The following is a 14,582-nucleotide window of genomic DNA, read 5'->3' as shown; positions in this document are numbered from 1 at the left end:
TGCAGTGTTTCTTGCCGTACTGCTCCCAACTCTTTATTTAAAAGAGGCAATGGCTCTAGATGTCCAATTTAAGCCTTGAGCTAAAGCACAGACAACATGCTCTAACCGTTTACAATCATGCGCCACCACCCCCGGGATCCCAACTAGGCTTAGCAATAGGCCTAGGGCTTCCGCATGAGAAAATAAACTTACATGGAGGTTACAAATGGCATCTAGGATATGTCACGGGGTCCTTCGCTGCTCCATCATAAAGGGAAGGATGCTTAGAGTAACACAATCTACAGTGCATGGGCCACCTGTGGCGTTGGCTGGCACATATGTATATGCTGTAGTGACACACAGAAGGAACCAACCTAAGGGTAGTATAATGTGAGCAGATGCATAAGCAATATTTATAGTGTCATTACAAATTAACTGTGTATTGGTTACATACCGCAGAACAGAGGTAGCATTTACAAAGCGAAAGCAAATATATGCTTTAGACATGTTAGCTATACAAAAAGAGTAAGTCCAAGGTGTCATCTTTTGGGAAACAATACCCAAATTGTATGAATTCATGGGAGTAACAGAAATACCCTTTTTTTGTATATAACTCTGTAGTACCATGAGTGGAGCTGGTACACCTATGTAACACATAGTTAAGACATCATCCACTGATCGTCCTCCTGCAATACAGAAAGCAGAGAGGTTAGCTGATCTTTGTGTGAGCCAAATCCATGTATTTACATGGGAAGCTGGATGGTCTTGTAGATTAACGGCATCTGTCGTGGTCAACAAGAGGCAACATCTCAACAGTAGCTTACAGATGCCGGCGTGATAACCTGTTGATGGGAAGATAGAAAGGCATAGTATCACCATCAGGAAGAACTAGAGCAGTGGCTCCTGGACCATCTGCTAGAACAGTGCCAGGCCGCTTTTCCTTTTGAGGAGTTAGTATCCACACACTGGCTAAAGAGTGTGTTGAGGGTGTTTGCTGAACTTGAGGCACTCCGGCACTGTGGATCAGAATTCCTCGCAGTATCGGTGCTCCCTGTGCAATATTCACTGGCGTGGATACGGATACCTGGAAAGATAAATCTTGAGAAGAGGTCAATAAGAGTGGAGCTATTTGGACAGGTATCAAAGGTGTAAACAGCCATACACACTGTGAAGGACAGTCAAGTCTTAAATGTAAGCTTATAACCCTTTGTTCAGTAATCGTGAGTTGCTCCGGTGTATAGAATTCTACCTCCCCGGAGGCGAGTATGCAGGGGGCAATTCCCCCTTCCATTACGGATATCCGAGCAGGAGTTGCTAGAGTCGGTTTGGCTTGTACTCGCTCATAGGGAGTAAGCATTCCAACACGCCTGTTGTTAAGCATAAACAGCGCTTGTGGGAGCATGCTCATCCACCCCCTTAAGGTTTGCGTGGTGGTAAGCTTTCGAATTTGTTCTTTTAGCAGGCCATTCATTCTCTCTATTAATCCACTATCTTGAGGGTGGTATGGTATATGCAAGACCCAGGTGATCCCCAAGTCCTTTGCCCATTCTTGTACTACATGGCCTGCAAAGTGGGTACCTTGGTCACTCTGTATTTCTTTTGGTATACCATAAGTATACATGAGCTGCTCTAAGCCCCGTACAGTAGAGGATTGATTCGCATGGGAGGTAGGATATGCATACATAAGGCCTGTGTAAGTGTCTGCAGCAGTCGATATATACTTTCGCCCCTGTGAGGGGGGTAACGGGCCTACATAATCTACCTGCCAGGTCGCAAAGGGTTGTTCGCCTCGCTTGATGCGACCATATGTGCTGGTGAAAGGCACTTTTGTTATCTTCATACAAACGGGACAGTTAGCACGGGCTGTCTTATACCAATGTAGGGCTAACATGGGATGGCCTTGTGATAGATCCCAAGCCTGAGCTGTGATGGGGCCACGATGCCCTGATCGTTCATGCGCTTGCCAAGCTTGCTTTAACTCTGAGGGAGTTGCCATCTGGTCGACTGCTGTATTATGCTGAGTTTCGAGGGTCTCCTGCTTCTGATGGGCATCGACATGTCGCACAGACACAGCTTTAGTTTGCACAATGTCCCAAATCCTTTCCCACAAGGGGCTCCCCCAGAGTTCCTTATCATGTATCTTCCACTGTGCAGCGGCCCATGTTGGTAACCAGGTTCGCAGACCCTTGTATACTACCCAGCTATCCGTATAGAGGTAGCGTGCATCTCCCTCATCGAGAGCTATAGCTGCAGCCTTTAGTTCAGCCCACTGACTTGAGTATCCCGTTCCTGAGGCAAAACAGATAGTATCTGTGGCAGGATTATATGCTACAGAGCGCCACACTCGCTCTCCTGCCCAGGAATACACCGCACTGCCATCAGAAAACCAGGCCCACTCTCGTTGCTCAGGAGATAACGTCTCAAAAGGAGGGGCCTCTTGGACAGGCGATGGCTCTATTGGGGGAGCAAGGGGGGGCAGCCCCTCTGGCTCTGACAAGAGAGGCACGTGCTCAAAACGTACCTCCCCTAACAAGGTTGCATGCGGGGTGCTCATGTCCTTTCTCCCTGCCTTAAACCGGGCTTGTAAATAGTGTTTCCATTTCCACTGAGTTGCAGCTTGGGCCACCCCCACATGGGCCCTGATGGTATCATCTGTCACCCATGCCTGAATGGGGATGGGGGTGTGTACGGTCACCGGGTCACGTCCTGTAACTCGTTCGGTATCCTGCAAAGCCCACACCACAGCCAAGAGCTGTTTTTCTAAAGGTGTATAATTTGCTGTGGCCCCTTGCAGGGAACGGGACCAGAAACCTATAGGTTCCCGCCTTGCGTGGGCACATTGCTGCCACAACCCCCAAGACACCGTATCCCCCATGACCGTTACCTCCAGCTCGAAAGGTCGTCCCTCATATGGAGTGAATAGTTCGCAATGTTGGACCACCGCCTCCTTGCACAGGTCGAAGGCTTGCTGGTGTTCTTTAGTCCGTTGCCACTGGCTACTTTTTTTGGTCAAACGCTGTAGCGGCCGCATTAAATATGCTAAGTGGGGTATAAAGGTCCTCCAGAACCCCAAAAGGCCCAAAAAAGCTTGTAGTTGTCTCACAGTAGTGGGGACAGGGTACTGTTGAATGGTATTGCGCACTTTCTCAGGGATAGCTTTCGTCTGCCCCCTCCAGACTATCCCTAAGAATTGCACACTGATGTCTGGCCCCTGTACCTTCTTAGGGTTTACAGCCCACCCCCGCTCCTGTAGGGTCTGTACCAGCAATGATAACTGCTCACGGACTTGTTCTTCAGAAGGTCCCATTATCAAAATATCATCGATATAATGATGGATGGTACACTCTGTAAGTGGGGGGGGAAGATCAGCTGAGATCATCTGGTGGCAAATAGTGGGGCTATGTTTATAGCCCTGAGGAAGGACTTGAAATGTATATTGCTTATTATCCCATGTAAACGCAAATTGGTCTTGCGATTGCGGGGATATAGCGATAGAGAAGAATGCATTTGCCAAATCAATGACAGCTTTCCATTCTTGCAGATGTTTCCCTATGCCTTCCAGCAGAGTTACCATGTCAGGTAACTACGGCTGCTAATGGTGGGGCGACTTTATTTAGCTCCCTATAATCCACAGTCATACGCCATGAGCCATCAGGCTTCCGAACAGGCCAAATAGGACTATTGAAAGCCGACAGGGCAGGGCGTATTATTTGGGTATGCAATAAAGCATCTATAGTTTCCTGAATTTCCTGTTCCCCACCAGGAATTCTGTATTGCTTCACTTGCACTACAGTGGGGGGAACCGGTAGATCCACTGGGTCCCATTTTGGATACCCTCTAATCAAAGTAATGGATCGCAACTGCGGTAACGCAGAACTTTTTCCAAAGGAGAACAATCCTTACAGGGTCTGAATATCTCTGCCCAGTAGCACATCGATCCCCAAGATACACTCGTGAATCAGTGCTAATAAAACAGTGGCAGAAAATGGGGGGGTTTTGCCAATTGCTAACGTAACTACAGCCTGTCTCGCCGGGGTGGCTGATCCTCCCAACCCACATATATGGGTAGTGGCCTTCCCCAGAGCTACCGCACTATGTAGTGCAGTAGCTTCTGCCCCAGTATCTACTAAAGCAAGCACAGCAATTTCTCCTCCAGAGCGCCAGCGAATTCGCAAGGGTACATAAGGGCATCGGTCCCCCCGATGGTAAGCCGCAACTGACACTCGTATTGCAGGGGACCCGCCTCCCCCTCATTGTCTTTTGGCCGGCAGCTTCCACGCTGTGGCTGAAGCAGGGGGGGCGGTAGGCTGTGTTCGATATTGCTGATTAGCAGGTAGCCGCTGCCACCGCTTGAATAAGTCAGCAGTAGAAAGACCATTTATCTCATCACGTAATACCCTTGCCTGCAGCAAATCAGTCCACATCTGCCGCCTCGTTACCTTTCCACTCAATTTAGTAGTCCCTGCCAATTTTCTTCCTTTGGAATTCCGAACTGCTCTCGCTTGCTTAGTATCTGGTTCACCAACAAGTGTCAAATCCCTTATATTGTGTATTAAAGCCCCCACTGTTCCAGTTGCAGGCATTACTATGCCAAATAGTAAGGGCTTTAAGGCACTTGGAGCCCCCCTTAATAACTGGGTCTTCATCTGCCGCGTTATTTCCACACCGTCCGGTCCTTCTCCATCTGCTAATCCGATTGCTACCCCTAGCTGCCGCAACACGTTGATCCCTTCCTCCAAAGTACGCCACGCTCCCACTGTGGCGACTAACTCATCGGTGGACGGATAAGCACCTAGCACAGCAGCACATAACCATTGATATAATGTTGGAGCTACGATAATATTTCCTGCCCCGTCCCACGGAGCAGTTAATTGGGTAAGATAATACTGAACTTGAGCATCGGTTGATAAGGGGCTCATTAAATTCAGCTCCTCTCTTACGAGACTAAGCGATCCGGCACCTGCATCCCATGCTCTCACTAACCAGGCTAACAAAGACTCCCCATGCTGCTGCTGGAAAGCAGTTAAAAACTCACGCAGTTCCTTCGGGGTATACGTCCTAGATTGCTCCACTGTATTCCCGTCTACTTGCCTCTCCCCCTTCAGTTGCACAAGAGGTCAGACCTGGGGAGTAGCCGATTCTCCTTCTAATCCAAATTCAATCTCCGAGTCAGATGAAGTACTCCAAATATTACCATCCCACTCCTCTGGGTCCCAGGAAGGTCTAGTTATTATTGCTCTCACCTGTGCAACTGTAGCTGGGGCTTTACCATAGCGCACACGGCGCTTGTTAGCCATTCGTAAAGCTAATCGCTCTACCCTATGGGTTAATTCCTGACTCTTTTCAGCTTGGCTCGTGATCAACTCCTGTGCTACCGCCCTCGCATCACGCAAATCTCCATTCTCCTTCTCCAGATCTTTTACTCGTTGCTGCAAAGATGATACCTCATTATCTAAGGCTCGAATGCCCGTCAACAGCGCCCACCCTAATTGTCCGGCGAGCTTCCGAGCTGCTTCCGAAGCAGCACGAAAGGGCATAGCCTGTAAAGCGGATTCAACCGCCTTCAGGGTAACATTTTCCCCCTGTGCCAACTCTGGCCAGTCCTGGGGGACTGCCAGAGCGGCAAGCAATGCAGCTACCGGCCCCCACCGCTCAGTCTGGGGCCATCCTGGCAGCCGCAGGCGAGCAGTCCCTCCGTGGCCCTCGCCCTCCCCCTTCGCTCTCCTTGGCCACGGCATTGTCGTTTGTGTATCCTGCCGACTACGCCAGTTGTAAGGCTCCGGCGGGGGCGACGCCTGGACTCCCGGCAGGAACAGATACACAAACACAAGGCACACTAAGGTCAATGCTGAGCGTTTATTACCTCTGCGTCTGAGCGGGGGTTCCCCAGCGATTTCCCGATCGAGGCAATAAAGGAGCGGGAGAGTCCCTGGCACCGCTGAGCGTCGGTCCATGGCGAGGAACGCCGGGGGGGCACTATACGTGGGTTTTGTGTACTACACACATGCGCAGTGGGCACATTGAGCTCATCGCTAATCTCGAGTCAAAGCCCAGGTGCACACCACACTGGCACAGGCCCAGCTACATGGCTATGGGTCAACATGTCCTGTTGATGCTCCTTTTCCCACAGAACGGTCTGGCTAGCTTCCATCGCCTATCTCCTTGACATTCTTCCGCACTTTCCCATACACATGCATATTTGGCCCTGTGATAAATTAATACCTAATGTAGATATAAGTGTATGTATTTATTCGTGTCCACACAATTCCTCAAAGCACTGTGTGTCCGTATTTTGTTTCAGCACTTGCAACTTTCATAAATAAAGAGAAAACTGGAGGAATTATCAGAGTCATCACTGGAAAACGGCTGAATTTGTTTCTGAGACCTCTGAAGCCAACATCATGGTTAAGTGGTACAAAGATGGCAAAGAAATCACAGCAAGCAAGAAATTCACTTTGGAAGATAAGGGCAAACTGCATAAGCTTGTGGCTTCAGCTGTGGCGAAAGAAGATGAGGGAACATACACCTGCAAAACTGGAGATGACACTCTTATTTTTGATTTAAAAGTCTCAGGTAAGTTCATGATCAAAATTTGGGATCAGGTTGTATTACACACTCAGGACTTGGCTCATTATACCTGTTACTTCTTAGATTACCAGTTTTTTGGGCCAGGATTGCATAGTACTATTTCAGAGGCTCTAACCCTATTCAAATCCACAATGCAGGCAAATAATATAACCATGCTGTTATGTATTCAGGTCAGCTCAAGGCTTTACTAGGGTTGGATTCATGACTCAAACCACCTCACTTGTTGGACAGGCTGAGAGCCATGTCTGGCCTGTATTCTTTCAGTTTAACAATTGCTCCACCATTTACGCTGTCTTTGAACCTCCTGACTGAAGTGGTACTAAAGTCTTACCGTGAAAGTCCTGTGTCCTCCTTTGACAAGCTTAACTTCTGATGCAGACAGTCAAGCACCTCCTGTTATTCCTAAAGGACACTGTGATCTCTGAGACAGCTACGTATGCTCCCTTAGGTACTGCAAGTGAAGCCATTAGCTGATGGCACGTGCCCATCAGCATAAAGCACGTGTAAAGCACGTGCCTATCAGGTCAAGTCCAAAAGGGAAATGCCTGCCACTGATGTATTCCAGTGCAGGACAGAGCCGGAGTATAAGATGGCACAAGAAATTCTTTGAAATGCAGTATCTGTGAAATTCAGCTGATTCAATTTGCGTAGCCTGGTGGGAACCTCTCCTCTAAAAGTAGTGTTCTGGCTTACGTTTTCAGCCAAATTTTTAACCAAGTCTTAAGATACACATTGAAACACCAGTGAAACTTTCTCACAGTGTGTCTACATGCTGCAATGCAATACAATTTAAGAGAAGTAACGGTTGAGTGTCATGCAAAGCTACGTGCTTGTGACCTGTACATCCATATTACTATGATGCTCTCCATAGATTAATTAGAAACTCAGCAGGGCTGATTGATCTAGCAAAGCACTGGACTTGAGAGATTGCTAGAGGGTGTACTGAGCTAGAGGAATTGCTTCCAGTTTCCAGCTGTTGTTTACTCAAGTATTCACTTTGCATCATGTCTCCAGTTCTGTTTGGTTGAGAATCCAATACTTTGCAATTTCACTTTGGGTGTAATTCATAGTCCTTGACTTTACTTATTGGAAAATTGCTCTAAAATAGTCAGCTAGGATCCATCTGAACTGGTTGATGCAGAGTAAAGGTACCCCCAGAGGACAATGTTTATGATCTGATGAGAGGTATTTAGGACAGATTAAAAAATATATATATTTTCTGGAACTGCCTTTACACATCAAGTGTAGAAGGAGTTTGCATGATTACCTGAAACAGGGTACCTAAATTTTTGATGGCTGAATGTAGGTTCAATGAATCCCCCCTATAGCTCCCATTACAACACATCACGTGGTTCAGACAAATAAAATCAATATCTGCAAAATATCTGTGAATCCCTGTGAACTTCTTGGTGAACAGGGGTTGAACTACAGCCTGTTAACAACACTAGCTAGGACAACTTCCACCTTGTTTCATATTTCACCACAAAAAGTTTCCAGAGTGCTGATAAGAAGCACTGCACAATCAAGGAAGGAAATTAGGGCAGGGAAGTAATCTGCCTTTTATGGTAATGAGTTATCCCATTAATCTTGAACAGCAGGACTCTGGAGGGACTATCCTTCCTTGGTAATCTAATTTTTTAAAATAGATTGCTCCTAGTGATTACAATTTTTAATGAAATATTTGTTCCCTGATGCCACATGCCTGGCATGGGTGCAGCATACCAGTTGTCCTTGGGATACTTCTTAGCGACTGAAAACAACAGTTGCTGCAAAAAGAGATGCAATACTAAGCTAAGGTTGCTTATAACTGATAGCCTTCAGCTTGCTCTTCAGGCAAGCGCTGGTGTGGTGGAGTCAAGCGTATGAAATACCTGACATGCTCATCAGATACTGCTCGTTAGTGAGTGGCAAGGTGTGTTGGATACACTTTCTCACATTTCACAGACAAAGTACCTGTCTCCGCTTAGTTGCCTTCGCTTCTACCTTGAGAAATACATTGGCAAAAAATTAAATGGATAAAAGTGCTGTATCGTTGCTGCATACATGATGCATGCTGTTTGTGTGTGCATATGCACAGCTCATATATATGAGCGCCAGCCTATGCAGCCAGCAGGATGTGAGCTGAGGTATCAAAGCAGGAATCTCTACCGCTGGAGCTAAATGAGTTGTGAGCAGTTGCGAGTTCTCTGCTGTGAGGATCAGTTTCAGCAGGCAGATGTGACTCACATATTACTTGGTCCTCTTGAAAGTGGAGAATGTCTTATCAATGAGATTACCCACATGTACCCTGATCTGGTCTGGGGAAGAATTTATCCAGTGGGACAGGTCATGTGAACAAGGGGTTGCAGATATGGGCTCCGAAATATGTAAAAGAAGGTTTTTCATCACTTTTAACAAGCTTCTCAGAGACTTCTTAGATCTTCTCAAAACTGTCTGTGGACTCGAACGTCAACACATGTTCCCTAAAGCTTGCTTGAAATCAGAAACAGTGAGCGGTGATTAAAGTGTCAGTAACCTGAATGCATCTCAGCTTGATTTGAAAGAGCCAGGAAGCGGGACAGAGGAACGAGACTGAGCTGTTACTGAGAGCAGTTGTCTAAAGATGAGAGAAGGAGCTTGTACCATCTGTCAGAAAGTTGGGGCATCAACATTTATGTTTGTGATGACACAGGAGCTGTGAAATAAAGCAGAGAGACTTCACCTGTGAGGCTTTATGATCTCGTGATGTTGGGCCAGATTCTGCTCATGGCTATGTGTAGATACGGTTCTGTTAGTAGAAACCACCTTGTCTATGCTCTGTAGCAGCATGCATGCCTGATTCCCAGACAGGAGGCAAGAAATGACCGCACATTAGTTAGGTGGATTTTGGTTATGACTACAGATAGGAATAGATCCACATCTATCTAGAAGCTATTCTCTTCTGACATAGGGCTAAGTATTAATGTCACAGTGTGCACCTGGTAGGCTGATAGCTTGTCAGGGTAGACAGGAGCAGGGTATCAGGAAGTCCACTTGCACTGTAGCTAATCACCACTTCAGAAGAATGAAAATACAATTACAAGCATTTTCCAATTCCGTGTATTTGACCAAAGCGTATTGAGTGTTATTTGTATGAAATTACATGTCGAGGACTGATTCTCCTGCCATTTTACTCATGGAAACAGTCACACTGAATGCGGTGAGGTTTATCATTGTTAATAAAGTATTCTCATATATATATATATATATATATGTGTGTGTGTGTGTGTGTGTGTGTGAGAGAGAGAGGGATACACACACATATATATGATAGAATAGTTTATTCATATGTATACATATATTAAAGGCCCTAAAGAGACTATGAGCGTGAATTTCTGTATCCCAGACTTCTTTTTTATCAAGGCTTGAGGCAGCTTTTTTGCCTGAATTCATCCATACCCAGCTCCCAAACAGGAAACCAACAGATACCAACTCTCTGGATGATTTAGAACTTGGACAGTGAGTTTCCTAGTGCAGACACCTCTGCTGTAACTTGGAGAGGATTTTTCTGGCTGGTAACCGTAGTTCGTTGTCATCATCACGCTCAGTGACATCATCACGCTCAGTGACATCATCACGCTCAGCGTCATCGATGACACACTGTCACAATTATGTTGCAACAGCACCTCCCCGCCACCCGTGCCTATATACATTTACTCCTCCGGCGCTGAGCAGTCAGCATGGTGATGTGACTAGCAGAGGAGTAACATCTTTCTTAGCCTTGTGCTGAGTAAGGCTGAGTAAGCCTGAGTCAAAGCAGAAGATGTTTTCTGCTTTGTTTCTTCTTCTTCTTTTCTTACTTCTTTCAGAGGAACCTAGGAAATTTGTAAACAAGCCCCAAGCGACTCTAGAACTAATAGTCAGTGCTGATGAGAACCTTGAGCTGCTATGTGAGGTGTCAGCAGCAAATGGAGCTGTGGTATGGAAGAAGAACCAAACTGAGATTAAGCAGGACCAGAAATTAGTAGTCACCTCTCAGGGAACACAGTGTAAGCTCACGATCTTGAACGTGACTCAGCAGGACCAAGGGAGCTATAGCTGTGAAACAGAGGATGAAAAACTAACATTCCAAGTCAAAGTCAGAGGTGAGAAAATGTTAGAAATGGCAAAGATAAAGGAATGCGCCGTTTTGGATAGCACCTTACCTTCAGGGGGTCATTTCACCGCCTCTCTGGGGTGAAATATTTCAGCTGTAGTTACTTGATTTTCAGCCAAGTGTCATACCAACATGTGTTTGTTTTTTTTTTTTATACACACATTTTTTTCTTTCATGACTAACTGCAACTGCAGCAAATGGTGGGCATGGAGGCTAATATCTGCACCTCTCGCAATCACCTGATGTGTCTGCAGAAGCACTCCTGCAGAACTACAGTGAAAGGCCATAGCAGCGATAGAGGGGTAGATAAAAAGGGAGGGGGAGGTGAAGAACTCTGGAGGGGGAATCACTGAATTTGAGTGACCCAAATAGGTAGAGGGGACAGCTGGACTATCAATGAAGAATTTTGTTTCGACATAAATTAAAATCTGATAGAGCACAAGTGGTAGATTCTGCAATTAGCAGAGAGAGATTGAACCTCGGAAACAGGTTGGGTCTGGTACATGGGAGAGCCATCTGAAGCATGGTCCTTGAGTAGCCTGGTACTTGAGGTCATAAACACATTGAACAGTTACAGACATGTTCAACTGGATTTGGGTTGAATTTAACAGCCTTTCATCCAACTCTTCCCCAAACATTTCTTTCATCAGAAGCTGTCACTGGAAATGGAACTGTAGTTTTCAAGCCGTGATAAGTGGTCCAACGCTGGTCTACTGAGTGATATTTACGCAGCAGCATTTAGAGGAACCTTATTTTGTTGTGTCTGTACTGAGAAAGTTGGGGAGTTGATAGGGGTGTATTGTCCTAAAAATTTTGAAATAGCTGCGCTAGATGTATCCGTGGCCTGTCGAATCCAAAGGTGATGACTGTTCATTGCGAGTACTGTGTTTGTAATGACCAGTAGTGCGTCCAAAAATGCTTCTTTGTATTTTCATTATTCTCTTTAAACAACTTGATTTGGAGTCAGAGGATTTAGGCCTTTCACTCTGACTACAGTGGAGTTTCCTTTTGTCTCGGTGTATTTTTTGCAAGATGTTCAGAGGTGCAGTAAACTTTATCTTAGGCTCCAGATGGCTATGGGCATGTCAGATACGTTCTGAGTGGTCATTTCTGAATTGGCTGATAAGAAGGGCTTTTTGTTTGTTTTATTCAAAGTAATAATACTGTGCTGCCTTTGTTTGTAGGCCAGATGCCTCCCTGTAAACTTTACAGTTCTCGTCTCCAATTCTGACGGAACAGGGAATCTGTTCTCTCTTCTGCTTTCCTATGGCATCAGGCACACTGGGAGCCTAATCCTGGCAGAGGTCTGGCACTTTATCAGCTATGTAGAGGAGCAACCGCACTGGGAATCTATTGACTTTCCTGCTTGCCCGCATGCTAGAGACCTGAAGTCCTTGCAGGACATAGCTCGCGTTCTGTTCTCTTGTAAAGGTTGCAGTCTTTACTGCTCTCTTAGTGCCTTGGGGCATCCTGCTCTCCTCGGTCTTCTGTGAGCAATATGCAATTATGCATAATGCTTTGCTGCTCCCCGTAGCATATGCTATAAACCATCAGCTGTCAGGTGTCCCCACGCTGTGCGCTATAGACAGACTGTGAGTTGGGGACCTCAGGCTGTTTCTCCTGAGTTGCACAGCTCATGCTTTTGGCTCTGGAAATTGCCAGCTTCAATGCAGGATGGATAACAGCGAGGATAGGCTTGAGAGACGTCATTCAGAGAAAACGCAAAATGGGCATTAATAGAAAGAGCACGGCACGGTTTGGAGGGAGCTAGGTTCACGCTCAGCTGTTGATGCCAACTTGTCCATTAGTCCAGAGGTGTAGGGGAATTCAGGGTTGTTAGATTTGAATTTCTCTATCTGAGGGCTATTCTTAGCTGTCTGCCTCAGAAACCAAAGGTTTTCAGTTCTCTTTCAAACTGGATGACTTCATGGCTGCGCAGGGTAATGTAACACCTTTCCCCCTCTGTCGTAAGCGGAGAGTGCTTGCCTAGCTACAGTTGCTGTATTTCTCATGTGTACGACTGTAACATGACATGCGAGTCCCGCAGCTCATTGGAAAATGATCTAGTGTGAAAATCAAGAGGGATTATGAGTACTCTTTGAGTGGCTGGCTCCTTCATGCAGAAATCCTCATCTTACCAGGTTATCCCAAAGTGCTGTGGCTTTCCGAATCTTAATTTATCCTGTTACCATTGCGCTCGGAGAGCTTTTCAGAGCTCCTGTGCTCCAGTGTTCCACTGGTAGCACAAAACCTTCCCTTTTAAAGGACAGCTTGAAGGTTAGATGCTCAGTATTGAGTGCTGGGGGTAGCTACTGGCCCTTTGATTTAATGTAGGAAGAAGTGAATGCTGCACACCTTGTGGGCTGAATTAAATATGTGGCTGAAAGAGCTGATTCTGCAAGCTCATTATCTTGAACGTTCACTGCATGCAGTGAATTGCTTTTAAAATCCTTATATGAAGCGGGCCAAAGCTCTGGGGTTTGAAATCCTTTTTTCTCAGTGTTAGTGGAACTTCGTTAACCACTCCCACCTAAGACTTGGAAGTGTCATCTGCAGTGAATACTTGCTTAGCTTGAAAATAGATTTCTGAGGCAAATTAATGATTAGCGGCAGTCATTTGAAGTCAGTCGTTGTTATCTTTGAGATCAGTTTGAATCCAGAAGAACTACTAATCACAAGTCAGACTGATTAAGCTGATTAAAAGATTTAGTCGCATTTTCTCTCATTATAAAAATGTTTAATATTAAAGGAGGAGAATGCAGAACACAAGCAAGTAGCCTATCTGGAATATTCCTGCCCTGCTAATCTGTCATTTTAAACACAACACCCATTTACGCAGACTGATTTGGAACTCATTTGGTTAGTGTGCCATACATGTTCGTGGTCCAATTTGTAGACTGAGGCTGAAATGTTAATATTTTTGCAGCCAGTTTTGCATGCAAACCATGGTGTGCGCTTGAGGTCTTTTAGATGTCTGAATGCTGCTTGAATCTACAAGTCAGCTGAAATGTCCCTTTGGGGAGTTTCACATCACCCACCACAGGCCACGTACTCTTGCCTGTTAATGAGCAAGCCTTGTGGTCTCCAACAGTCCTCCTACAGTCAATGCCAACAGAGGAACTCCTCCGGTTCAGAGCACGTAAGCTGGCTTCCTGCTGCGGCATGCTCCCTGCAGGACCCGTCCCTCTCTGCGGACGGTGCGATATTGTCAGTAAGCCTATGGCGTGGATCCCGGGGTTGCATGTACTGCCGTGGTCAGCAGCATAGGAACTTGACCTGAACTTACCCCACTCCTTACCCTCCCAGGCAGCTGCTGCCACTCAGAGTGCAGACATGATAGAGACAGCGTGCAGAGAAGTGAAAGTCATCAAGGAGGAGAAGAGGATGGTGCTAGGAGGCTGCAGAGAGTGGCTGGGGGGAGGAAGGCAGTGGCAAAGGTTATTATTGTTTTCCAGTGAGGAAGATCAACCTGATTAAAGGTCTTCAGCCCGTCAAAGTGTGTGAGAAAGGGACCGTCACCTTTGAGGTGGAGGTGTCGCACGAGGACGTGGAAGGAATCTGGCAGAAAGATGGTGTTCGGCTGAAGCCTTCCCCAAATGTCCGTATTGATGTCGTGGGGAAGAAACATTCGCTGACTCTCTCTTCTGTGAACCTTGAAGATGCAGGGCTCATCTCCTTCAAGGCAGACGGCATTCATTCATCAGGGAGGCTTGATGTGACAGGTACACAGACCCCAAAGTCTCAGGCTCTGATTGGTGTGGGAAGTGGGTCATTAGCCACAGTGGGATCCCTTTGGACACGTCTGCGATAACGGGTGACTACAAGATGTTTCTGAAGCTATGCACATCAGTGTGTTCTGCAACATTACCACATTTCCCTTCGTGCATTGTACCTGTTGTTT

The 14,582-nt window shown here is 46.3% G+C and overlaps 1 protein-coding gene across 1 annotated transcript in view; it reads left to right on the top strand.

Annotated features, from left to right (window-relative positions):
• The window catches only part of LOC136991349 (obscurin-like), a 157,830-nt gene that overhangs the window by 16,836 nt on the left and 126,412 nt on the right, over window positions 1-14,582 (top strand). The window contains exon 10 of the mRNA XM_067292216.1: window positions 14,137-14,403. Within this exon, the coding sequence (XP_067148317.1) occupies window positions 14,137-14,403 (267 nt within the window). The remainder of the gene's footprint in view (window positions 1-14,136; window positions 14,404-14,582) is intronic.

The sequence above is a fragment of the Apteryx mantelli genome, chromosome 2, assembly GCF_036417845.1.
Source record: "Apteryx mantelli isolate bAptMan1 chromosome 2, bAptMan1.hap1, whole genome shotgun sequence".
In the NCBI taxonomy this organism is placed as follows: domain Eukaryota; kingdom Metazoa; phylum Chordata; class Aves; order Apterygiformes; family Apterygidae; genus Apteryx; species Apteryx mantelli.
The sequence above is the reverse complement of the archived record's forward strand: the minus strand, read 5'-3'. Positions and strand labels throughout refer to the sequence as shown.